The 27,278-nt window shown below is 35.2% G+C and overlaps 1 protein-coding gene across 13 annotated transcripts in view; it reads right to left on the reverse strand.

Annotated features, from left to right (window-relative positions):
• Positions 1–27,278, reverse strand: part of IKZF2 (IKAROS family zinc finger 2) — a 160,795-nt gene that overhangs the window by 15,238 nt on the left and 118,279 nt on the right. For all 13 annotated transcript variants that reach the window (XM_042995257.1, XM_042995260.1, XM_042995263.1 and 10 more), the window contains one exon: positions 3,129–3,266. In XM_042995257.1, coding sequence (XP_042851191.1) covers positions 3,129–3,266 — 138 coding nt within the window. The remainder of the gene's footprint in view (positions 1–3,128; positions 3,267–27,278) is intronic.

The raw sequence follows: 27,278 nt of genomic DNA on the forward strand, positions 1-27,278 counted from the left end.
CCCTCAGTCAGTCATCTCTCCTATATTCTACACTGGTGACATTTTTCTTTACAAGAGAAAAATCAGATTACTCCAGTGGAATTCAAACATTGTATTAGCATAAAAGGCTCCATTTTTGCATTGCAACCAATTATGTTAGACTTATTTCCTATCACTTCTTTAAATGCAACTATGTTCAATGTCCGGGAACCTGCGAATGTTTTTTTATACTTCCAAGTGTTAGCCTATGGCAAGTGCTCTGCCTGGAACGTACATTCTCTGTGAATCTAATTTGTGTGATTTTTCTCAACCTGATGTACAAATCAAACACTGCACATAAGATTTCTTTGTTTTCTCTAGACAGAGTTAGGTCAGGTCTGCATTTGTGCTCCTACAGAAGTATGTATATGTCTTTATTACAGCATTTATTTCATTTTATTTATCTTTTTTTAAAAGTACATATTTCCTATCAGACTATAAATGTAAGAAAGAAATTGCATCCAGGTATCTTTATATTCCCAGAATGTTTCATAAAAATAGGCACATAGCAAGCCTTCAATAAATGTTTCCTGAATGAAGTGAAAGAGTGCCTCTTTGACTTCAGACATGTCCCTCCCTGGAAGAGCCAACATGGGGAAGAACATGTTTTAGGAATGAGTGGCTAGGAGACATAACTATGTCAGATATGAACCAAAAAAAAAGAATAATAATGAATTTCAAAGAGTTAATGGCAGCCACAATGATGGTAATGGCCACCCCTACCACTGAAGATAAGATAAAAAAAATAGACAAGATAAGCAGGATAGTAGGAGAGGGATGGGGATAAATACGAATTTCACCGTGGCCGTCTTTCAAAGGAGACACATGCCAAGCTATGTATATGAGACAAGGTTAATGATGAACTCTGAGAATATTCTGTCCATGTTTTTTTTTTTTCTCTTTTGGTCAGTTCCTACCCCATACACTCAATTCTGTATTAAGAATATTAACAAAAGGAGAAGGAGATTAAGGATAATCTCAAATTATTACTACAACATACCTAGAAGTACAGTATGAAATGGTATTAATATAACCTTAAATGTTTAAAACTATATCCAACATGGTGGAAAAACGAGTATTTGGGCCTATAAATGGGCCTAAACCTATGTCGTTCTCCCACCCTCACCATACACTTTGCCCCCTGCTCTACCCAGTACCTGACTGTCTTTCCCACTTTCCCCATTCAGTTCCAGTTTTACAGCAACCTATAGAAGGCTTTTCACCGTCGAGGGCTAAGCAATCTGAGAAATGGAGGTTGAAGCTATAGCTGTTTAAATGTCTCCTCCCCTCCTCAAATACACCTGCTTAAATTTTTTTGTCAGCGCTTATTCTATAACTGGTTAATTTGCCAACGCATAGTTAAATGTTGACTATTTATGTACACTTTACCTTCCCATAACAACATAATGTGTTTTAGAAGAGACTCTGTTTCTAATTCAGATGTGTGTGCAACAGAGTTTCATAAATAACTCAATGAAAAATAAATTAATATAATTAACCCAATCCAATGTCAAAATTGCAATGAGAGAACATTATATGGAAAAATTAGTACCACAAGGTATCTTAAGTTTCGGCATGCCCTCAAGCCTCCATCAGTTACCCTGCCTCAAACCACCTCTAAAAACAATTTAAACAGAAACAGTGTGCTCAAGTAGGCAAACGAAACTTCAAATGCCTGTTAATGCTGATAAGTAACATAACTTTATAGGGTATGGAACATTTAATATTTCTTAATATTTAATGCCCTGAAATCTAATAGTGAAAAGAATGGTTTATTTCACATCCAGTCCCACTTAATTCTCATACCAAGCATGTGACGCACACAGATGCCACACAGCCAGGCCAGGCTTACTGGACTCTGAGATTTAGCATTTTAAGTTCCATGCTCTGGACCCCATGCTACACCTCAAGCCCAGGTGATGCAAGCTTGCACTATCAAATTTACTAAGACATAAAGCACAGACAGGTTTTTAAAACTGTTAATAATGATAATATAAAAATAAATGTACTCATTCTCAACAAATAGAATTATATAATTCTTTAGATTATATAAACTACCCTCAAGAAGAAATGCTTCAATTATTCAGGGTAGCAAAGTAAATATTTTAAATTTCCAATTCGACAACAAATAATCACTTGCTGTCCAATAAACACAGTTCCACAGTATGTACTACATAAAATAACACAAAAAAACCCCACAAATAATCCTTGAGCTGTATATAAGTTGCTAAATAGATATTTACATTTTAAAAATGACTATAGCATTCCCCAATTATACTATTTGATATTGACTAAATCTTTTAAAATAAAAGATAGAAGTGCAACAATAAGACTTCCGTATGTACTTATATGAAGGATAAAATTAATCAGCATAAAAATATAATTAGGACAAAACAGATGCCCCAAATCTAAAGAATTGAAATTCATAACTTTCCTTTGTAAGGCTGATATACAAACATTAATTTTTCAGTAACACAGAGTTATTAATTGATAAACCTTAGAAACTACCTTCCTACCTGCTATTGTATATTATGGAGATGAGGATGTTTTGCTTGGGTTCTGATTTTTGTGGAGGGAAGTGGGTGCCTAATTTTAATCTAGATCGCTCCCTATACTAGTAGGAAGCAAAATGAGTAATTCCCAAGATAAATCACAAAGCTGATTAGAGAAAGATCAATTATATCACTAATCAGTTACCAAGAGAAATGAAAATACACAACCAACCAACTCTTTTAGGAACCCTACAGACTTACATAGAACCATTTCTAACTACTTGGCACAGCCAATGAAAGAGAAAGAGTAAATGCTCTCTTCCTTTGGTGTACTCAAGGTCGGCTGCCATTATTATGTTAATTCAAACACATGTTATCAGAAATACTTTGGGAGTATCCTAAAAACTCACTATAGGTTGTTTGTCAAGGGTCCCAAAGCTCAACTTATTTCAAGTGCTTAAGAAGATAATCCCAGGCAAAGTTAACGCGATCTAAAATTGTTTGAAAAAAAGAGTAAGATTTCATCTTCATGCTCAAGGGTAGAGGAACTGTTTAACCCATAAAGAACTACAGAAGTAGTGAGGGGGAATGAAAATGGTGAATGCCATTTCTACCCACCATGGTGACTCATGACCTGCCCAGCAGCCTCCATGCTGACATTCTGGAGATAGTTGTGGCAGCGTTCCTTGTGCTCCTCCAGTGAACTGCGCTGCTTGTAGCTTCGTCCACAGTAGTTGCACTTGTGAGGTTTACCCACTGCAAAGAGAACGCGAGGTTAGCGTGCCAGCAGTCTCATCCAAAGCAAAATTAATATCTGACTTTTGATAGTGTGGAGGAAGCATTTATATGCCTTTCAGACTCAAATCTCTTCCTCCTCCACACTCTGATTTAGGCGAGAAAAGCTAATAAATTTCTAACAAGACTAAAAGCGAGCAAGAAGATAAGGTAGATCGTACCTTTGGAGATAGGGGAAATACTGAATCAAATTCATGCTCTGACTGTATCCTAGATCATGAGGGGCTGATGATCAGTCTTCAAATTATCTGACTCGTAACACTAACATTTGCCCTTACACAATTCTCTCAGCTTTGACTCATTCAAAAGACAAATCACGAGTGTCCTAGATACATGGTAAGAATTTTTTTAAAATTTTTTTTGCAGGGGGAGGATAAAGACAGAAAATTTTTACTGAAGAAAATAAAATGCAATAACTTGAATGTCATCGTTTAATGAAAAGATTATTCATGGGCACCAAGGAGACTAAAAAGAATTCAAGTGATGAGAAAAAGTAAAGATAAAAGCAGAGAGTTTCTCTTTTCTTTCCACCTTGGTAATAACTATTCATACATGCAAAACTTTGCAGAAGAGAAGTGTATTCTCCCACATCAGCCTGTTCTTATGTTACCAAGAACTAACCTACTAGGTGCTTTGAGTCAGAATTATTAACAGTAACCACTGAAGCCCCAACATATTTAGTTATACAATGATAGCAGCATTTTCTAATGCATTTCACATTCAGGAAATGAATTTTCTTAGTAACCAGAGAGCCGTATGTCAATATACCTGGTAAAATACTTCAATGCTCACATTAAAAAAAAAAAAACAAAAAACTTTGATGAAGGAAAACACATTTACGGAAAGAGATATGTTTAATGTATGTTAAGTCACAAGGATATCAGAGAGCACATTAATTCTTGGTTTTGAACGAATACAGGAAAAAACATAAAACACCAGCTGGTCTGTGCCAAAGCCCTCATCAGTAAAGCACAGTGTGAATCAGGTCAGTGGCCCTCATCTGACATAGGAATCACTTTGTTTTGCCCAAAGGACAAACAGACCACTCTTTTTCATAGTCAAAGATAGTATCTCTAACTCCAGTCACCTTACAAACCCATGCTATGACGCTGGTCACAAGAGGAACTGAAATACTGTAACAAGGCAAGGTGTTCATAGCTGCATAGAAATTTCACTATACTGCTAAAAAAAACACACACACAATTTTTTAAATTGTATTTGAGGTACACATAAAGTCACTTATTTCATGGTCATAATTTTTCAAAATGGTGTTAAATAAAAGCTATCCAAGGCAGGATTAGTCATTTCTAAAAATATGAGGCAAACTAACTTCTATTTTTCAGAACCAAGAATTTCTATACATTGAACCAAGGTATCTCTATATTGTGAAAAATCTTTATCGCTGTGTGACAGCATTAAAAATTATAAGAAAATACTTTTAGTCAAAAACATTCATGTAAATAATATATTTATACATAATTGCATTTTAAGATACAGGACTACATACTACAAAAAGCTTTTGTTCGCTATTACGGTTACTTAATTTGGCAGTTTCTTATTGCTGTTTCTCTAGAAACAGGTGAATTTGCACTGAACAAGTCTACCTGTAGCTCACTGTAAACTAGTTTCCTCATCTCTGTCTTACCCTTTGTCACTCCTATTGCATTGTGTCCTAGGATACTATGTTTTACTATGAACATATCAACCTACTATGCTTTCTTCCCCTTATTTATATAAGCAAACCTGAGGCCTCTCAACTTAATTTAACCATAATTCCCTTACACTCCCCTTGGCTCACAATCCTTTAGGAACTTTTAACTCACCGGACAAGGAAGAAAAGACTGTATACTTTTTACTGTTTTTGAAACTCATTTTTTTTTACTAGCCTCATTTTTGAAGTCTATCCTATATTCTCCTTTACATAAGCTTCTCCCATTTTGACATCTACTTTAAAACATCACTCTTGGGGCACCTGGGTGGCACAGTTGGCTAAGCATCCAACTTCAGCTCAAGTCATGATCTCATTGTTTGTGAGTTCAAGCCCCACGTCGGGCTCTGTGCTGACAGCTCAGAGCCTGGAGCCTGCTTCAGATTCTGTCTCCCTCTCTCTCTGCCCCTCCCCTGCTCATGCTCTGTCTCTCTCTCTCAAAAATAAACATTAAAAAATTTAAAAAAAATTGCTCTTTCCTCTTCATCCCAAGTTGAGCAAACTCTTCTAGAAGTATAACCTCAATTTCCCCAAATCTTGATCCGTGCTCTACTATAGCAATCCACATACTGGGCAACATATGTTGGACTTTGATATCCTCTGTTTCATCTCTAAGACATGTACTCTGGGAATGCTCCACCTTATCCCTCTGTCTCTCATCTAATACGTATTGGAAAAAAGCCTATCATGTACAAACACTGTGATGAGGCTGGAATGTAAAGTGGAGAACACTCTCTTGGTGCCTATCATCCTCATGCAACTGGTAGTCTGGTGAGGAAGACAGACATTTAACAAATATATGAGCAAGATCTTACAAATTGTGGTAGATTCTACGGAGCAGAATGGTGTGCTAGCATAATGTGGGGAGCCAAATTTAGTTGGATGAAGTTGGATAGGAAGGTCTGCCTGAGGTAGGAACACTTTGGCTGATAACTGAAGGAAAAGTAAAAGTGAATCAGATAATGGGGGTGGTGGAGCAGGGTTGAGGAGAGGCAGTGTTTGAGAATTTCCAGGAACTGCTGTCGTCCTCGTGTTTATTCTCATGTACTCAGCCCCTTCAAAGTCTAGATCATGTCCTTACTACTTTTTTGAAAATTATTTTCAAACATCATCAACAATCCTTGCCAGACCTAATGGCTCTACTAGCCCCTGAAGACCACTTCCCTCCTGTCACTCCTTTGGTATTTCTTAAAAATCAAGTTCACAGAAATACTGTTTACATTTACTCCCTCTATGATGAGTTAGTTCATCTGTATGCTTATAAACCATGAGTTAGTATGTAAAACATATACATTCATAGAAGAAGACCAGTATTTTGCATTTATTTTGATAAATATTAATACATTCTCACCATCTCAAACACTTCCATTCTGATATTACTAAAACATTTTTATAAAGTCATCAGTAGCCTCTGAATCACTAAAGCCAGTGGACTTTGATTCTAAATCTTCCTAATTTCTTGGCCACTATCAAACTTTCATGTGTCTTGAATCTCCTATTTGAGCTTCTGGGATTATATTTTGTGTTTCCCCTCACTGGCTTCTCAATGACTCTTCCTACCTGGCAAATAGATATGTAACTTCAGATTTTATTCTCACTATAATTAACAGTCTCCCTCTGTTCCCTCTAGGTGAAGCCCTCATTTCAATGAAATGTCCAAACTGTGCTTGGAATAATTTCCCATGTTTGTAAGTAGCTACTGGTCATTTAAACCATTTTAGAATGATGTTGGTGAACCAAAAGATGGAGTTTTCTTTTCTGTGCAATCACAGCACTCTGTCCATACTCTGTTGATGCATTACATAAGATAATTGCATTCTAATTATCCATACGGTATCTATTCATCTCCCTAGTCCAAAAAATGAGCTTTGTCCTAAAGGCAGAGATGGTGTCTTACTCAGTGTTTGAACTGATAGTGCTTGTGGTGGTTATTAAACATAGAAGACACTCAATATGTATTTGCTGAGTAACTGCCCTTCAACCTCATACTATCAAATGCCTTTTGAGTATTGCCTCATGTATATTCCTCTGAAATCTAAAATTCAGCAAATCCAAAATTATCTTCCTCCACAAAATTTCTTTTTTTTAATGTTTATTTATTTTTAAGAGAGAAACAGAGTGTGATCGCGGGGAGTGGCAGAGAGAGGGGGTGACACAGAATTCAAAGCAGGCTCCTAGATGTCAGCACACAGCCTGATGCTGGGCTCGAACTCGTGAACTGGGAGATCATGACCTCAGCTGAAGTCAGACGCTTAAAAGACTGAGCCACCCAGGTGCCCCTCCACAAAATTACTTCTTTATTCTGACTGTTCTTTTGTGCCGCTGTTACCAATGTTTTAATAATCCAGACTCACAACAAGACAGCCCCTTTTGTTGCCTCCTACCTCTTTTCCCACATCCCAGTAATTGCTAAGTTCTATATACTCAACTCCTTTGATGTTTCTCAAGTTTATCCTTCTTTCTCATTCCCACAACCAATATGCAAGTTCCGTTCTTCATTATCACTAGCCTGGGCTGGCACAATAGACTTCAAACCAGCTGTTTTCTTGCATAATTATTTTAGTCCTCTCCTTAACAACATTTACTGACTCTTAACTTCTATTGAATAATTCCAAATATTCCAAATCCCTTTACCTGGCATTCAGTACCCTATACTAACTGGCCCTAAGTCATACATCCCATCTTCTACCCCAGGATCCAGCCAAAATCACCTGGAGCTTTTACACTTGAGTCTTAGTTCTTTCTGGAATGGCTTCATACAATTTGGCCCTCTTGAAATCCTATTCATCCTTCTATTCCCAACCTCCTTAAACCACATTCCATCTAAAAGTGATCTTTCCCACTAAAGAATCATAACTGTATTGGCCCTCATACCTAGGAAACATTTTATCATGTATTTGCGGTTATTTATATATACATTCATTTTGATCTCTCCCATGTTAGACTGTGACCTTCTTGAGAAACTGGAGCAGTGTCTTATATGTTTTTGTAACCTGCAACAAGTTTAGTATGGTGATTTGTTCACAGCAAGAATACATGGGGTTTTCATTAGTAACATCATTTCTTAACACTTTAAATATTTTTTTCTCACCGGCTTTCCTTAAATTTCCCTAAATTTCCAACTTTCAAAGCAGTGCATCTGTATAGAAAATATGAAAATTCACCAAAAATATTTGTAATTATACAATTTGGAGATAGCTATCTTTAACATTTTTATCATTTTCTTGCATTTTTTCTTGTACATGCAAAGACACATTTTGTTAGGAAATCATGTCACTATACATTATATTTATACTCTGCTTATTTTAATGAATATGTTTTAAACATTTCTCTATGTTATGAAATAATAGTTGCTGAAGTGAGGTAACAGATTTTTCTTAGAGTATATAGAATTATGATAATGTTGAATTAGTTTGGTTAGCATTCTTAGTCCTTTTCTTATTTAATATTTCTCACTTTACTATCATTGTATATGCTCATACTTGAAGAAATCAAATAGTACTAAAGGGCATTTACTGAGATACACAGACTCCCCTACCCCTCATCTAATAAAAATCTACTTTATTGTGCTCTTTTTGGAGTTTATTAGTTTGATGTTAGAGCTTCTGGACTGATTCTTTAAATTTGTTCGCCTTTCCCCCCATGTCAAATATTTTGACTTTACCCTTTTGACAAAAAAAAAAAATTTCTCATCTTTTTCTTTGATTCTTTCTGCTAAATGTTTTCTAGCTATCATGCATTTTAATTTCTAAGAGCTCTTTCCTGTTTTCTTACTCTTTTTTTAAAAACAATAGAATTCTTCTGTTTTTTCTTGGGCACAATAACTTCTCTCTCTGAGCATTTTCTCTCTTAAAGAAATTTTCTTCCCTCTTTATATTGTCTGTTTTCTCTGAGCTTTTTTCTTTTTATGTTGATCTCTGTATTGGAGGACTTTCTTACATTAATGGTGCCTGAATATATATTGTTCTTTCATATTAAATAGGGAGGCACTAAAAAGCTAACTGGAAGTTCAGGAACCGTAGGTGAGGTTTATGAACTATTACAGTGTAACCTCTTTATTGTTAGACTCCCATGTCTTCTCTTTCAATTTCGTTAGAGAAGATGCCTCCAATTTCTAATCCCAAGGGTGATAGAAGCTGGCTGTCCGCATTTGGAAAGGCAAGAAATGGGGCCACAAATCTAAATGTTCAACTGTGGTCTTTTGCATTAATCCTTTGTTTTTTCCCTTACCCTTTCCTTGTTCAGGAGCCCCTAAGCCTCAACATTTCCAATTCAACTTCTCCAAGAAATAAACATTTATTTTTCTGTAAGGGGGAGGAAGAGGATTAGCTGGCTGGCTGTACTGGATGAGAGTAACTCTATGGTCTAACAATTTTGTACACAGATTTCTAAATTCCTTTCTATTTACTCCACAGCTCCACCCCTGACTTCAGTAGTCCTGTTTTCTTCCACTTTTCAGGATTCTATGGTGCCAGTTAGCTTGCTACTCATCCCTTAATCCCCTCTATAATCACTAAAGGTTTTAGTCTGGTCTTCCTCTTACCACCTCTTCCTCTATCTGCTTTCCATCTTCCTCTTGGCTGCTATTCTGTCCTTTCTCATTGTCTTTGATTTTATGAGTTTAAATTTCTATAAATGTCTACTGTGATTTTCGTGGAGTTTTAAGGAGTGAGACATGTTGCTTTTCATTTCATCATGTTTAAACAGCAATATACAATATCACTTTTATTGTTGGTATAGTATGGCTCCGTAAAGATGTATTGTAATTCTCTAACAACGACAACAAAAAAGGCATGATATATATTAGGAAAGCTTAGCCATCAAAAAAGTAATCACACATTAGTAAAACAGGGAATTTGTGGAAACGTAAAATTGCATATCTCCTCTTTTCTACTGTTACTTATTTAAGTATTCTAACACAAAATCCCCTATTTTCTTTAAAAAAGTTTTTTTTTAATGTTTATTTTTGAGAGAGAGACAGAGACAGAGACACAGCATGAGTGGGGGAGGGGCAGAAAGCGAGGGACACAGAATACAAAGCAGACTCCAGGCTCCCAGCTGTCAGCACAGAGCCCGATGTGGGGCTCGAACCCGTGAACTGTGAGATCATGACCCGAGCCGAAGTCAGATGCCCAACCAACTGAGCCACCCAGGCGGCCCCTCCCCTACCTATTTTCAAAGATATTTTAGCTTAACCATCTGCAATGGATCTCAAAATGAACCACAGGCTACCCATGTTAGAATTCCCTGGTGTGTTTGTTAAAATGCAGATTCTTGGGCACCATGCTGGGTCTAGTATTTCTGGGGGTGCCACCTGAAGGTCTGCATGTTTAACAAACTACCTAAGTAATTGCTTTCATACTGAAGTTGGAAAACAGTGGTTTTATAGAAAATCATAAATCATCATGTTCTTTAAGTTTGGAGTTGAGTTAAAATTTCAAGGTGAAGAATATTTTTTTTAACGTTACTATAACGATCTTAACTGTATTATCAAAGGAGTTGCAATTAACCTTGCTTTCTAAGAAATTTTGGGATTAAAATCTGAAAACCCTTGGATGAGGCATCATTTTGTTACTGGTATTAATACCAAAAAAGAAGTATTTTGGTATCAAAATTTACTCCTGAATGTTGATTCCATATTTTGAGGACAATGATGCAGTTTAAAGTAAACTTTACATCAATTCTCCTTCAAATAAACCTGTGTGTCTGAATTCTAAAATTCAAGAGGAAAAAGTTCCATTGATCCATTTCTCCTAAATTGCAAATTGTGCTGCTGTCTTTTAAGAGGACTACATGATGTTATTTCACATTAGAAAAAGCAACATAGAAATTAATCATCTCCACTAATAAAAGACAAATGGTTTGACAGGGTGTTGACTGTGGGAGTCTATCTTTCCCAATTTCCACAGCATGACATTAAGTGACAAAAGGAATATGTTGTCAGGACACAGCTAAAGCCATTAAGTCATCTTCTTTTTCCCCCAGCTATAACTTTGAAACAACTGGAGAAAAGACAAAGAGGCAGGTGGACAGAAAGCAGTCGTTTTAGAGTTCTCACTTTCCTGACTTGATGAAGCAGGGCTCAATCTCATGGTAACAGTTTTTCACTGGCTCTTCTAAGCAACCATCTTCTTCACAAATAAAGACATGTTACTCCTGAATTCTGAGTTATAATACATGTAGATTTTTATTCTTAAAAATCAGCTTTACTGAGGTATAATTTACACAAAATAAAATCCACCCACTTTAAGTATACAATTCAAGGAGTTTGGAAGTATATACAGTTGTGTAACCAACACAATTAAACTATAAAACATGTTTGTCACTCCAAAAATTTCATCTTCCTCCTTAGCACCAAATCCCTTGGCAACCATTGATCTGCTTCTGTCACTACAGTTTTGCCTTTTTTCAGACTTCATATAAAACTGATTCATGCTGTATGTAGTCTTTTGTGTATGGTTTCTTCCATTCAGCATAATGATTCTGAGATTCACCCATGCTACTGCATGTATCGGTAGTTTATTTCCTTGTGTGAATGTACCACAGTTTGTTTATCCATTCACTAGTTTGGGCTGTGTCTAGTTTATGGCTATCAGGAATAAAGCTTCTACAAACATTTGCAAGCAAGTCTTTGCGCAGATTAATGTTTTCATTTCTCCTGGTTAAATACCTACAAGAGGGATTGCTGGGTCATATGGTAGGTATCTGATTGGCTTTATAAGAAACCATTCATATGTTTTCCCAAAATGGCTGTATCACTGCATTTTCCACTACAAACATATTAGTTAATAACTGCTCTAACATCCATGCCTACACAGTATTGTTAGTTTTTCATTGTACCCATTCTAATAGGTAAGTAGTGATATTTTATGGTGCCTTTAATTTGTGTTGTTCTGTTGTCTCACAAGACTGATCTTTTCATGTGCCTATCTGACACTCATATATTTCCTTTGGTTTGCCACTGACACATTTTCTTTAAAGTATCTGTTCAAATCTTCTGCCACTTTTTTTTTATTGTGTTTTTATTATCGAGTGGTAAGAGTTGTTGACATATTCAGGGTACAAGTCTTTTATTAGATATTGTATATGCTTTGCAGATATTTTCTCTGAATTTGTGGCTTGCCTTTTATTGGAGTTTCTTATGAAAAGTTTTTTTGATTTTGATGAGTACAATTTATCAATATTTTATGCTTTATTTTTTAAATATTCTGAGAGAGAGAGAGAGAGAGAGAGAGAGAGAACGAACAAGCAGGGGAGGGGCAGAGTGAGAGGGAGAGAGAGAATCCTAGGTGGGCTCCATGCTCATCCAGAGCTCAATGCTGAGCTTGATCTTAAGACCATGAGATCATAACCTGAGCCGAAATTAAAATTCAGATGCTCAACTGACTGAACTACTCAGGAGCCCCTATTTTTTTTTTTTTATCCAAAAGATCTTACACTAACCAAATATCACAATAATTTGCTCTTCTGTTTTCTTCTAGAAGTTGCATTTTAACTCTTACATTTAGGTCTGTGACTCATTTCAACTTAATTTGTGTATATATGCAAGGTAAAGCCTATGCCATTCTTTTTTTTTTTTCTTTCTTAGTATTTATTTATTTTGAGATAGACAAAGTACAGAGGAGGAGCAGAAAGAGAGGTGGGGAGAGAGTGAGAATCCCAAGCAGGCTCCATGCTGTCAGTCCTTAACCAACTGAGCCACCCAGGTGCCCCGCTATTCTTTTTAAAATACGGATATCCAAATGTTCTACCTCCATTTATAGAAAATATTATCTTTTCCTTCTTAAATTATCTTAATATCTTTGTTAAAAATCAATTGATCATATATTGGGAGTATATTTTTTGATTCTCTGTTCTATTTCATTCATCCCTATGTCTATCCATAAACCAAAAGAACAGATACTTTTAATATAGTATTCAAATCAGGTAGTGTAAGTCACACACCTTTGCTTTTTCAAAATTATTTTGGCTGTTTTAGATCTTCTGCATTTCCAAACAAATTTTGGAATCAGTTTGTCAAATTCTACAAAAAAGCCTGCTGGGATATTGATTGGGATTGTATTAAACTGTTAGTCTTAATTTCAGGAGAATTAATATTTTAACAGTATTGAATCATTTAAACCATGATCATACTACATCTTTCCATTTCTTTAGATCTTTTGTTTCCCTCAGCAATTTTTTTCTTTTTCTTGCATAAAATTACATAAATTTATCTCTAAATATTTCATAATTTATGAATTTTATTTATTTTGGCTGCTATAGTAAATAACATGGCTTTCTAAATTTCAGTTTCCAATTTTCCATTGCTAGCATATAGAAATAAATTTGATTACCTTATATTTATGTTGCTTCTTGCAATCTTAATGAAATCCCTCATTAGTTTTAATTTTGGGGGGGCATGAGTTCCTTGTTTTTCTTCCATATAGGTGATTATATCATCTAAAACTAAACACAGGTTTACTTATTCCCATGCAAGTTGTGTATCTTTACTTCTTTCTGTTGCCATACTACATTAACAAGATTCCCAGCACAACGCTGAATAGAAGTAGAGAGAACAGACATTCTTGCCTTGTTTCTAAAAGGTAAACTTTCATTCATCAGTAGTATGATGTTAGCTCAAAGTTTTTCAAAAGTAGCTTTTTACCATGTTGAGGAATTTCTTTGTGTTCTCTTGCTGAGAATTTTTTCTCATGAATAAATACTGAATTATGTCAAATGCTTTTTCTGCATCTGTGAAGATGATTATATGTTTTCTTGTCTTTTTTTTTTGTTGTTGTTAATATGGGGAATTACACTAATATTTTTCCACTGCTAAATCAACTTTGAATTCCTGGCATACACTCCAGTTGGTGGTGATAGGTTATCTTTTGTTCATGAGAGATATGACTATATAGTTTTCTTTTATTGCACTGTCTTTGGTTTTGGTGTCAGGGTAACGCTGAACTAATAATTTGTTTGGAAGCATTTTTCCCCCTTCTATTTTCTGGAAGAATTTGTTCCCTAATGTTTCCTTAAATTACTTCTTCCTTGAATGTTTGACAGAATTTCCAGGTGAAGTAATCTGGAGTTTTCTTTGTGGGAAGGTTTTTACCCATAGTTTCAATTCCTGGAATAAATATAAGGCTATTCATAAGTATTTCTTTTTGAGTGAGCATAGATAAATTTTATATTTCAAGGAATTTATTTCATCCACTTAAATTTACTGACATAACGTTTGCTCATAATATCCCTGTATTATACTTCCAATGGCTATAGGAGGTTTAGGGACATCCCAATTTCATATCTGATGCTGGTAAATTGAGTGTTGTGTTTTTGTACTGATTGATCTTGGCTAGAGGTTTATATATTTTATTGATCTTTTCACAGAATCAGACTTTGATTTCATTGATTTTTCTGTATCATTTCCTGTTTTTTTCTTTCATTGATCTCTGCCTTTATTACTATTATTTCCTTCTTTTACACTCTCTAGATTTAATTTGCTTGTCTTTTGTAATTTCTTAAGGAAGCTTAATTAATTGATTTGAGACCTTTTTTTCTTTTCTAATATAAACACATTTACCTTTAGTACCACTTCTATTCTCATCACATTCACATTTTCCTTTATATTCTGAACATATATTTATAATAGCTGTTTTATCAACCTTGTCTGCTAATTTCTCCATCTGGCATTTATGGGTCTGTTTCTATTAACTGGTTTTTCTACTGATTATTGGTAATATTTTCTGCCTTCAATGCATATCTGTTAATTTTTTAATGGCATTCTAGATGTTGTGAATTTTACCTTAATAGATTCTAGATTTTGTTGCATTTCTTTAAGCTGTGGTTCACGTGTACCAGTCTGCCGTTACATTACTTGGAATCGGTTCAGTCTTTTTGATGTTTGCTTTTATGCTTCAAGGCAGTTCTAGAGCATGGTGAGTTACAAAGGCGATAAGCTTTTTGAGGATCTTACTCAGTGACCTATTACAGTCCTTCCACATTGGCCGGACAGCAGGGACTATTCCTATTGCTGCATGAGCTCCAGGAATTGTTTGGCTTTCTGCTTTCTTCCATTCCTTTTCCCAGATGCAAGTAGTTTTTTCATACACATAGGTAGATCACTATTAAGCCAAAGAGTCAAGGAGGATTCTGCAAAACTCCAGAGTTTTTTTTCTGTGCAGTTTCCTCCTGATACACTGCCTGCTACTCCTGTATACTCTTAGACCATTGATCTTACTGGATTCTAATGTGTCTCCTCAATTTAGCAAGACTGGCTCTGTTTGGGTTTCCTGTTCCTAAGCATGGCCTGGAAACTGCTTCAAGGAAGGAGGCTCAGATAATTAGAGGACTCTCTACCTTTGTTTCTCTACTCTCTGGAATCCTAGTCCTGCAGTGCCCATTGTTCAATGTCTAAAAGTCATTTAATATATTTTTGCCTGGTATTCTAATTGTTCAGAGCAGGGGATAAATCTGGTTCCTAATATTTCATCATGTTTGAAACCAAAAGCTATATATGTAATTGTATTAAATACCAAGAAAGTCACACTAACCTTGTAAGTTTTGTTACCAATACAATTCAAGTAAGTGAAATGAAGTTTCTTATGTCTAAAATTCTATAATATGTGTTATAATAAATAATAGTATACAGTATAATAAAGATTCTAAGACAAAAGAGAGCAGGGTTACTGTTCCCAACTATCTCAAAAGTTAATATGTAGTCTTTGACACACTGTCCCTCAAAAAAATCCTACACTAACAAAAAGAGAACTATCAGTATAATTTGTCAGAGCTATAGATACAGATTACTGAACTAACCTGAGCAATAAATTATAAATTGAAGATGCAGTGAAGAAAATTTGATAATCCTGACAACTTTTCAATTAGAAAAAATTTGCTAGTATTTTCTCCATCTGTCATTATAAGGAATTAGAACTAAATACCTGCCCCTGTACTAAAAACCCCATATACCTACCCAAAAGGAAGACCAAAGCAAACAGCCATAAATAATTTTGAAATAGGAATGTTTACCATAAATTCATAGGGTGTTATGAAGGTATATAGCACAATCAAGTCTTGTTCACTTATGTTTTCTTGAAATATGTCACTTCAAGAGTTATCCTAGTGAAACCTATAAAACAAATTACAATAGCACTAATACATGTGGTAAATGTTTTATTCTTTATATAGATGTATGTATGTTTACACATACAGAAACATGCAAAAAACCACATCTATATACAGAAAATATATTTACCATTTGTCATGATACATATAAAATCAGCAACAGCATTATGCATATATCACATTCATTTTCCTTCAATAAAATTAAAAGCACCCACTGTCCTATGAATATTTATAATGCAAAAAATGGGAACTTTTTAATGTGATTTTACCTGGCAATTGCTTACAGAATTATAAATTAATCTGAAGAAAGATGGGCACTGAAATATAATGCAACTGATCATTTTTTTGAGTATCCATAAGTTATACTTTGTCTGAAATTAGTTGTCTATTTTTATTGTATGAACCCTCTATATAAACAATTCTAATGTTCTTGATCCCTACTGCTCTATTGCTGCCTCAAAAAAGATTTTGCCAATTCATATTCATGCTACTAGTGTACGAGAGAGCCATTTCACCATACTCTCAACCGGTACTCTGGTTAAAACAGTAATTCTCTAATGTGCTAAGCCTGTGATCCTTAAATTATAATGGGACACTGAAGCAAACTCTTGGGAAGGATATTTTAAAGTAAGATAAACACAGGATATTTAAAATTTTTGAGGGACATAATAATATTCAAAATTCCTCAGACATGCAAACTACTTGCTCAGTTTCAACATATCACATTACATTCTTTTCAATGACGTCATATCTTTGTGAAGCTAGGTTTCAGGAGCTGCGGCAACACAAAGCAAGTACTGTGTGAAAATAAATGTGGAACAGCAAATGAGAGTGGAGGTATCCAATCTGATTCTAAGATGTGGGAAGTTGTTCAGTATCCAACAAGGAGCACAATCCCATCAGTAAAAAATTGTGGCTGTTCAAGAATGAAATAAAAATATTATCTTGTCTTTCAACTTATGTATATTATTTTTTCAATTAATTGACAAAACCTTTTTGTTATCTGTTATGTGCCAACCGCCATTCAAAGAGCTGGGGATACATTAATAAATAAGACAGAGGAGGTCAACGATCTCACAGACCTTACCTTCAGATGACAGTGGGGAGAGACGGGCAACATGTACTTGAACCAAAAAACCAAGATAAGTACAGAATCTGATTCAAGCTCTATAAGACTTTAAGATAGAGACAGCAAGATCAAGAGTAACTAGGGGGATGCTCTAGGTAGGGTGCTTATGGAAGGTCACTTCAAGGAGATGCCATTTAAGCAAGTATCTCAAGGATAATGAGGCATCCATACCAAGAACAGGGGAAAGAACCGAAGGGAGAGACTTCTAGGATCATCACTGCAAAATCCCAAGAGTATAAAGGAATAAAGGAACCTAGGGTGGTAAAAAAACAGAGTGAGGGATAGAGTGGTATACAACTAGACAGAAAAGGTGAGAAGAACTTCCACTGGCCATGATAAGCAGTTTGATTTTATGAGAATGGAAACCCATTAAAAGATTTTAAACAGAGAAATTACATGATTTAAACTGAGTTACTAAAGACAATTCTGGCTGCTATATAGAGAACAGATTGGAAAGCAGGAGTATGTATGGTAGCTGAGATCATAGGCTTTGGGGTCAAGTAAAACACAGCTTATATCCCAGCTCTTCCTGAGTAAAAGTTGCAAAAAATATGCGTATGTGGTTTTAATGGCAGGATTTTTACTAGATCAGAGCCCAAGTTTTTAAAAAGTACTCTCACAAATCTTTGAGATTTATAATTTATAATGCTATTCGATTTAATTTATTCTAAATTTCTGTATGTCCTCAAACATTATGGAAATATTTATTTCAGTATGATATCCTTTAGTTTTGTTATATTGAGCACTTTGGTGTGTGGATGTGTGTATATGTGTTGTATGGTTAAAATCTAATCCAAGGTATACACTGTTGGTAAAATATGAATAAAAAATTAGGTAAAAGTATAATAATAAACTTTACATAAAGAACCATACATATAATACTTAAAACTACAAATTGTGGGGATGTTAGGTAGCATCTCTCCTATTTATTTATTTACTCAATTATAAAAAATCTTGAGTATAGCTAACACCCAATGTTATATTAGTTTTAGATGTACAACATACTGATTCAGTTTCTTTATACATTATGCTATGCTCACCCTCTGTAGATTTAATTTTCCTTATCTGTAAAATAAGGCCCTTAAAATAGTGCTTTTTACAAGATAACAGCCCATTAAATATTAGCCATTAACTTTTTATTTTTGTAATGGACTGACATTTATCATTTACTAGGAAATACATATAATCACCACTGACCTCTACAAATCTTTAACTTTGTAGTTAATGCAAGAAGGTTCAACTGAAAGCACCCACAGATTCATTCATTCATCTGATACAGTATAAGGGAGCCACAGGCAAAACAGAGTAAGATCTCTTCTTGGACATGCTGAATTTAGGATCTTTCATTTTTTAAATTTTATTTTAAGAGAGAGAGAGAGAGAGCAAGCAGGGGAGGGGTAGAGAGTGAGACAGAGAGGGAGATAGAAAACCAAGCTGACAAATCAGAGCCCGATGCAGGGCTCAAACTCATGAACCGTGAGATCATGACCTGAGTGGAAATCAAGAGTCAGATGCTTAACTGACTGAGCCACACAGGGGGCCCCTAGTATTCTTATCTATATACTTATTATCATAACATTTCTGTACAAATTAAAGGGATTACTACTGTGATAGATTGATTTCTGATACTTTAAATAAAAATTTGGGGCACCTGGGTGGCTCAGTCAGTTGAGCGTCTGACTTCAGCTCAGCTCATGATCACACAGTTTGTGAGTTCGAGTCCTGTGTTGGGCTCTGTGCTGACAACTCAGATCCTGGAGCCTGCTTCGGATTCTGTGTGTTTCTCTCTCTCTGCCCCTCTCCTGCTCGCACTCTATCTCTCTCAAAAATAAACATTAAAACAAATAAAAATTTAATTATGTTCTAAATATATATGATTATAATGAATGATATTGGTTTTTATATGCCTCATTTGTAAGATTTTTTTTTTAACCATTTGGGAGTTTTCTTACAAGATTTGGCAAGACAGTACAGGCTGTGGATGAACAGGTTTCTTTGACTCACATACACGGATCAAGTAGGAAAATAAGAGAGGGTGGAGGTTAGCTTACCAAAAAAAAAAAAAAAATCCTTAAAAAAAACAAAATAAAAAAAACAGTGTGATGTGCCCTTTTGGACACTGAGTAATAAAGTTGGCATGCTGCCCTTCCACTTCTGCCATGAGTTCCAAGAGTACTAGGCCCACAGACTCAGGCATGTGGAAGAGAAAGTGTGAAATGGCCACAAATTCAGACTGTCCACACCAACATCCATGCAGGGTACAAAACTGTGCTAGTCAACTTGGTAATGAGACCAATGTCTATAGAAGACTTAGAAGAATGAGAAATGCCTCCATGATTCTTGCCTATTTCTTTACAATTCCTGACAAGAGAAAAAGATAAGGAGGAAATGTTCCAGCAGTAAACTGATCTAAAAACTCCCTCACCCAACTTAAGTGCTATATCACATGAGTATGTGTTATAGAAGATTTCTCTTTAATAATTCCTTCTAGAAATAAGTGTTTGAAATTTAAAGAAGCATGACAACTGCTATTTGAAAAAAGATGAGATCATATATGCTATTAAAAAATTTAATCTCACATACACAAAAAATTTAATTTCTGGGGCACCTGGGTGGCTCAGTTGGTTAAGCATCTGACTTCAGCTCAGGTCATGCATGATCTCACAGTTTGTGGGTTCGAGCCCTGCGGTGGGCTCTGTGCTGACAGCTCAGAGCCTGGAGCCTGCTTCGGGTTCTGTGTTTCCCTTGCTCTCTGCCCCTTCCCAGCTTGTGCTCTCTCTCTCAAAAATAAACATTTAAAAATATTTCAAGAAGTTTAATTTCTGAGGGATGTATAAGGTAGAGTATATAATGATTATTGGTCTGGAAAAGAAAAGTGTTCTACTTACTGGATAGAAATCACATGGATTGTCTTACCAGCTAGCTTGACTGAAAGTGGCTTTTCTCTCCTGATCATATTTCAATGGGCAGTGCCTTAAGGGTGTGTTTCAGAGTCCAGAATGAAAATACTAACCCCATTCCCTCTCTCCCGTGTTTATTGCAAAGCATACAGAGAGGTACCATGGGCATCATTATCAGGACTTGGGTGAAATCAGCACAGCACAGTTATGCAAATCATGTGTGCAACTGACACTGCTTGTGTACTATCAGTGTAATCCACCTCTATCAAGCACCTCCAGGAAGGAAAGGGGGGTGGAGGGTGGGGAAAGTTCACACTTGGGAGATCACCCAGAAAGTGGGCCAGGTGCCAAGTTTACAATCAGGTGAAAACAGTTCCTTCTCACGGGAAGTCTGCAGGACAAATTATACTACGCTTAATGCACCATCACTATTATGAATGAGCCACACTGGATTCAATTTCTGAATAATTTAATCCAATATGTCTATCATTATACTAGGCCATGGATTAGTAATTTTTAAATGTGTCTCTTTGGCATATCTGGTAGAAAAGTCATGATAATCTAGTTTCAAAATAACGTCAATATGAAAATAACTGATAATGATACTCTTTTAGCCAAGTACCTAATTTTCAGACATTTTTTACTCTTCACTCATTTCACAAATAATCAAATTGTTAATATTCAAAGGTCTATACTTCAAAAGCTGAAGTAATACTGAAGCAAACGTTGAAGGAATGGGGGAAAAAGGTAGAAAACAAAAGGAGACACAAGAGGGAAAGATAATTTAATACAAGATGGATCGTGATTACAAAAAGCAATATGCACTTTAGAATCCCTTGTAGTTTATGGAGTTCCTGATCAGTCAGTAATTAAAGGAGATGATGTGCCTGTGACAGTGAATCCTGTGGCAAGAAATGACAATATGTTTGAAGGCATTTCATTCTTAGGATGGATTAACAGACTATCCCGTGTGAAAAGACTTAAAACTAGAGTATTTGACCTTAAGTTGTTTCTTTAATAATATGGACAAAAGTTAGTTCTATCTCTCCAAGTCAGATACTGCTTTTGAGCTTTACTTTAAACAAATTTGAAGATGAAGAGCTATCTCTTCTTATCAGTTTCTCTGAGAGCATGTCGTTTATACCTTAAAAATACCACTTGGTTGGTTGAACATTCTCCTAAAGGTAAATGTTCAAATATATTCAAAAGCAGGCTGAGTCATAATATTTTATAGGTATTTTCTCATAATAGTTAAAAGCACAGCTGAACAAAACAGAAATTAGAGTTAAAAATAATGGAAAACATGTAAATGAGTTTATAACAGTACAGTATATAACTGATAATGTTTAAAAAAATCAGTATTGGGAACTAATTACAACTATTCAATACTTATGAGCTGTTTTTATGGATAGAATATAGACCTTGGGATTCCAGGGTCTAAAAAAAATAAAAAGGCAGTCCTTATATAACAGGTAGAAAAAAATGTACAGTGAGGGGAAGTTATTGTTTTAACAGATGGATATTTATATGGTACATCTGGTCCAGCTGCTTTTTATAGGACAAAATAGTTTTAAACTGACAATTCGACATAAAGCACAAAGTTCTTAGGTTAAAACTGTCAAACACTGAATAATAGGCTACAAAGTAATATTGTAAAAATCAGCCTTCCTAAGGTGTTTGGAAATAAACTAGATAACTGTTCAGAATGACCATAAGTAAAAAGATGCAGACTTCAAGGCTCTGGAGGTCTCTTCAAACAGTTAGAACTCCAGAGTTATGTTATATCACATAACCTAATTTTACAAAGTATTTATTCTTAGGTGATCTGAATAAAGAATTATACAATAACTATTGGCCTAATTGAAAGCTAAGGTTTTCCTTGAAATACTATAGCAAGTCTTATTGAAAACTCAAAGGACTTATTTTTGAAAAATAAAATGAACAAAAAAATCAAATAATTCCTACACTGATCTGCTTACTCAATTATATTTTATTAATAAATCTCTGAACAATACTTTAGTGTTATAACAAACAAGCATCTTCAAAATATGAATGGTAAGGAATATTTACTTGGCTTTTTTAGAGTACAATAGATTTCTTTGGGACACTAGGATTTTTAATTTTCATATGTTTTAAAAGATTTCATTTTTTAAGCAATAAATGATTTTTGTTACGAATCCTTTCCTACTTACTTTTTCCTCCTTACAATTTATAATGCATATATACTATACAAGTTTCCATATATTAAAAATACATAATCTTCTATTCTGTGTTAAATATTTAATTTGGACACAGCATTAGAGTATGGGAGACATGTACCTGAAATGGCAATTAGAAAAAAATATGCAATTCTAGTTCCTCCTAGAGTTAAAAAAAATAAGTATGCTAAGTATTACTTTGATTAATAGGGGTCCAAGACTTAATTGAAACACTATTTCCCCAGTGTATTGGGTATAATAAAGACAATTAAAAGGAGCAATATATAACGTAAGAAGCACACTAATCAAATTTCTAGGAATGAAAGGACTATAATTACTTGTTAAACTAAAAATCTAAAAGACAAAACTAATAAAAATCATTTTTGTAACAGGAGTACTGACTCACTGATTCCTCATGAAAAACTCCCATAAAAATGTAATAAATTTTTATAAGGCAAATTAGATAATTTGTGTGGTAAATCTTAAGATTAATGGATAGAGTTTTAAATATAAACGAGTATCTTTTATTTTCCTGTACTCTTATATAAAGAAGTGTAGATATTTTATCACTGGGCTAAAAATTTGGCTGTAATCTTCAGCTGGTATACTGTTAATGATATATTCCAATTCTTTACTTCTTCTTCTTCCCCTCTCTTCCTACTCCCTCTTAGAATATCATTTAAATTCCACATGTAAAAAGATGTGTTTTTTTTTTCCTTTTTCAGCCAGTCATCTTGTTTTGAGTGTGACAAAAAGCAAAAGTAGAAGTAAGGGTGTAATTGCTAGATGTTTGAATTTAGCTAACATATTGCAATAAATAAAGCAATTCTAAAAAAATATCCAGCATCAAGACAAGTAGATAAGCTCTAAATAACTCATAAGTGAAGATACTTTTAAAAAAACAAAACCTCAAACACTGATGGTTATTGTACAAGCATTTTTTCTGAATGGAGAGTATTTCAGAAAAAGGATACAGCATTGTCATAACCAAAGTAAGAAAGTTTTGATTTCTTCTGTTATAATCTTAAGAAGTGGGGAATAAAATACGGGAGTTATTCACAGGAATTATATGCTACTGAAAAAATAATATCATGTTAATCTGATATATTTCCATAAATAATAAAATTATACTATTCAAAAATTATTGTTAGAAAACAAACTTTTCCATGTCAAACACTAGTAAACACTACCAAAGTATTATTGTTCTTTAGGGGGTTCTGATTTATTAATTATTTATAAAACTTGATATCATTTCACTTTTAAAAAAATGTTAATGACTGTAATCAAAATTTAAGGCATGCAATTAAATCAAGTAACCAGGGTTTTGTAACCTTAAACCCATTTTCTATTCCAGTGTAAAAAATATCTTTTAGGTACTAATTAGCAAAGGTGAGGGAGGAAAAATTCAATATTGTGTTATAATTTTACTGGTGTTCAGCAATACAGTAGAAAGAGTTTTATAAAAAATACTTTTTTTTTCTAAGTTTATTTACTGTGAGACAGAACAAGTGTCCACCAGTATAGGAGGGGCAGAGAAAGAAGGGGAGGGAGGGAGAGGGAGAGAGGGAGAGAGGGAGAGAGGGAGAGAGGAAGGAAGGAAGGAAGGAAGGAAGGAAGGAAGGAAGGAAGGGAGGAAGGGAGGAAGGGAGGGAGGGAGGGAGGGAGGGAATGAATCCCAAGCAGGCTCCACACTGTGCACAGCCAGATGCAGGGCTTGAACCTACAAACCATGAAATCATGACCTGAGCCAAAATCCAGAGTTGGATGCTTAACCCACTGAGCCACCCAAGCATCCCTAAAAAAATACTCTTAAGTGGGAATGTGTTTTAAGTAAACTTCTGCATATCTGGACCTAAGAGTACAAAATAAGAAAATGTCTTTATCAAGGCTCTTTTTTTTTTAATATTGTGTTTTATTTAAGTTTTTATTTATTTTGAGAGAGAGAGAGAGAGAGAGAGAGCATGTGCGTGAGCGGGGGAAGAGCAGAGAGTGCGGAGAGAGAGAAAATCCCAAGCAGGCTCCACAATGTCAGTGTGGAGCCCGATGTGGGGCTCAGACTCACACGAATGGTGAGATCATGACCTGAGCCAAAACCAAGAGTTGGACACTTAACCAACTAAGCCACCCAAAGCTACCTCTTAAATATAGGTTAGCATGGGGCGCCTGGGTGGCTCAGTTGGTTAAGCGTCCGACTTCGGCTCAGGTCATGATCTCACGGTCCGTGAGTTCAAGCCCTGCGTCGGGCTCTGTGCTGACAGCTCAGAGCCTGGAGCCTGTTTCAGATTCTGTGTCTCCCTCTCTCTGACCCTCCCCCGTTCATGCTCTGTCGCTCTCTGTCTCAAAAATAAATAAACGTTAAAAAAAAAAAATAGGTTAGCAGATAGTTGCAGAGAAGTAATAGTGGTGCTATGAAGGTTTGTGAAAACAAATCCTACTCAATTTTATGCAAATCTATTTTAAAGTTAAACCACAGAAAACTGTAAGAAAAAAACAGTGGGGAGTAGGGACTAGTCTTTTACCCTTTAAGATTTGGCTGTAATGAATGATCAGCAGCCAACTTCTGGCAGAGAAGAAAACACACTGTATTTAGTTAGCATCATATAATATTGGGAGCACAGGGAGATTTAAAGATCAAATTAAGCGATTTGATGCAGTCATATGACTAATTTGCAATGAGCCATTCTAAACCCAGATATTTTGACCTCTAGATAGTTAGTATTTTTTTATCATTTGGAATTAATAAAGTTTTATAGGATAAATATATAGGGCTGTATCATTTATCCCAGAACATAAAGTATAGATTTTGGAGTTTGACTACCTTGGTATGAATCTAGGCTCTGTATGACCTCTCTGAGCATCAGTCCCTCATCTGTAAAATAAGAATAATAACAGCAAAAAGCTCTCTTGACCAACTGCCTCTCTCTAAAGCCCTGAATTCCTGGAGCTCGTAGGCCCCTCTTTGTATGCCCAAGTAAATACTCCAGTGGTTGAACTAGTCACTGAGTCCTTTGCCAGCTGAACCTGTTATTATGATTACATAAATTATTTAAATTTCCATATTTCAAGAAAATAAATACAAAACTAAAGTTGTTTCTGAAAACTAACTTTGCCACTCCGGAAAGATTCAATAAAGGTGAGTTGACTTAAAAAATACTAAAGAATTGTAGATGGGCAAGGATACTCCTAAAAAATAGTGAGAAATCTTAAAAATTTAGCTGTTGCATAACAAGGGTGTTTAAGTTCTTAAAGACACTGAAAAAAGGGTCGCCTGGGTGGCTCAGTCAGTTAAGCAGCCAACGTTCATGATCTCATGGTTTGTGGGTTCGAGCCTTCCATGAAGCTCTGTGCTGACAGCTCAGAGCCTGGAGCCTGTTTTGGATTCTGTGTGTGTCTCTGTCTGACTGCTACCCCGCCCCCACCCACCCCCCAACTTGTAGTCTGCCCCTCTCTCTCTCTCTATCCCAAAAATAAATAAACATTAAAAGAGTATTATTAAAAACAAAAGACACTGAAAATGGAATTAGAGATGATGCATTATGACTGTGGTTTAGGACAGAAAAATTATATGGAATTCCAAAACCAAATTCCTCACTAAAAGAAAAGGGACAGGCCTTATATCAAGAGGTAAATGATTACATAGATTATATATTTTTTAAATGTAAACACTTTTATCAAAAGAATTTCTCATGTTACTAGACTTACTGCTGTTAATTGATAAAATGCCTGGCTTTGCTCATGTCAGATAAAGGGCTTTAATTAAAGGAATAATCCTTGGGAAGTGCTTCGTACAGTGCCTAACATCTAGGAAGGTCTCAAGAAATTCCATATATTATCTGGTAAGTAATTACTGGGACTAAACAATCAAAACCAAGATACTACCTGGTGTCCTCTAAAGTATGCAAGTAGAGTTTCAAATAGGAAAGGGACAACAGAGAATGAATGTATACTGTATTCTCTATATATTTTTCCTGAGTGTTTTTTTTTTTTTTTTATTTAACATATAAGTGTACATCAATAATCAGGCTCTTTGTTACCAAACTAGTAGATGTGAAAATTTTCAAATCTAAAATACAGGAACCAAAGATGCAATATTAATATTATAGAACACAGTAACTAAAACAATGGACAGTCATTACCCAAAGTGGGGGGGAGTAGGAGGAACCAAAATACTTTGTACTAATTATATTCATAAAAAACAGAAATTAATATTAAAATCATTATATTATGTTTAATACCCTATACTGATCATTTTAAGCACTGGTTCCTAAATTTTAGTCAATCTCTGGCCTATTCTGTTTCACCTTCATAGCCATTTTCACCCTTCTTTGCTCCTGCAGAAAGCTAATTCCTATTGGCTTCATCAGTAGGCTCCTTTGTTCTCTAGCTTCTGGTTGGGTTCAGTTAATGTAAGGCATCAAGAGACTGGAGGGTAGAGAAAGTGAGGTCAAGGTGTTTATTTCTCAGTCACAGGTTAGTAGGGGGTACATTCCTCTACTGAAGGTCAGTGTTCAAGACCCATCTCCCACCTCTCTTAATTCTAGTGATCCCTTGATCCCAATGTCCCTCCAGACATAGGGCTGCTAATAGCTTCTTACTATTGCTAGCCTCAGAGTGCTTCAACAATCTTTTGTTGGTTTCCTTTATGACTCACTATTCTCTTGTTAATGTTATCATGAATGTCTCCAAATTTCCCCCCATTTGAGTGTCTCATTGCTCCTGTCATGGCCTTGATGGATCCTTACTAGTAGGAGTGGCCCAAGGCTTCAAAGAGTCAAAATGGCATTTTGGCATTAACTTGCTCATATTTGTTATTTTTTTTTTCTATATATATATATTTTTTAACGTTTATTTATTTTTGAGACAGAGAGAGACAGAGCATGAACAGGGGAGGGGCAAAGAGAGAGGGAGACACAGAATCGGAAGCAGGCTCCAGGC

This window comes from Panthera tigris, chromosome C1, assembly GCF_018350195.1.
Source record: "Panthera tigris isolate Pti1 chromosome C1, P.tigris_Pti1_mat1.1, whole genome shotgun sequence".
NCBI lineage: Eukaryota > Metazoa > Chordata > Mammalia > Carnivora > Felidae > Panthera > Panthera tigris.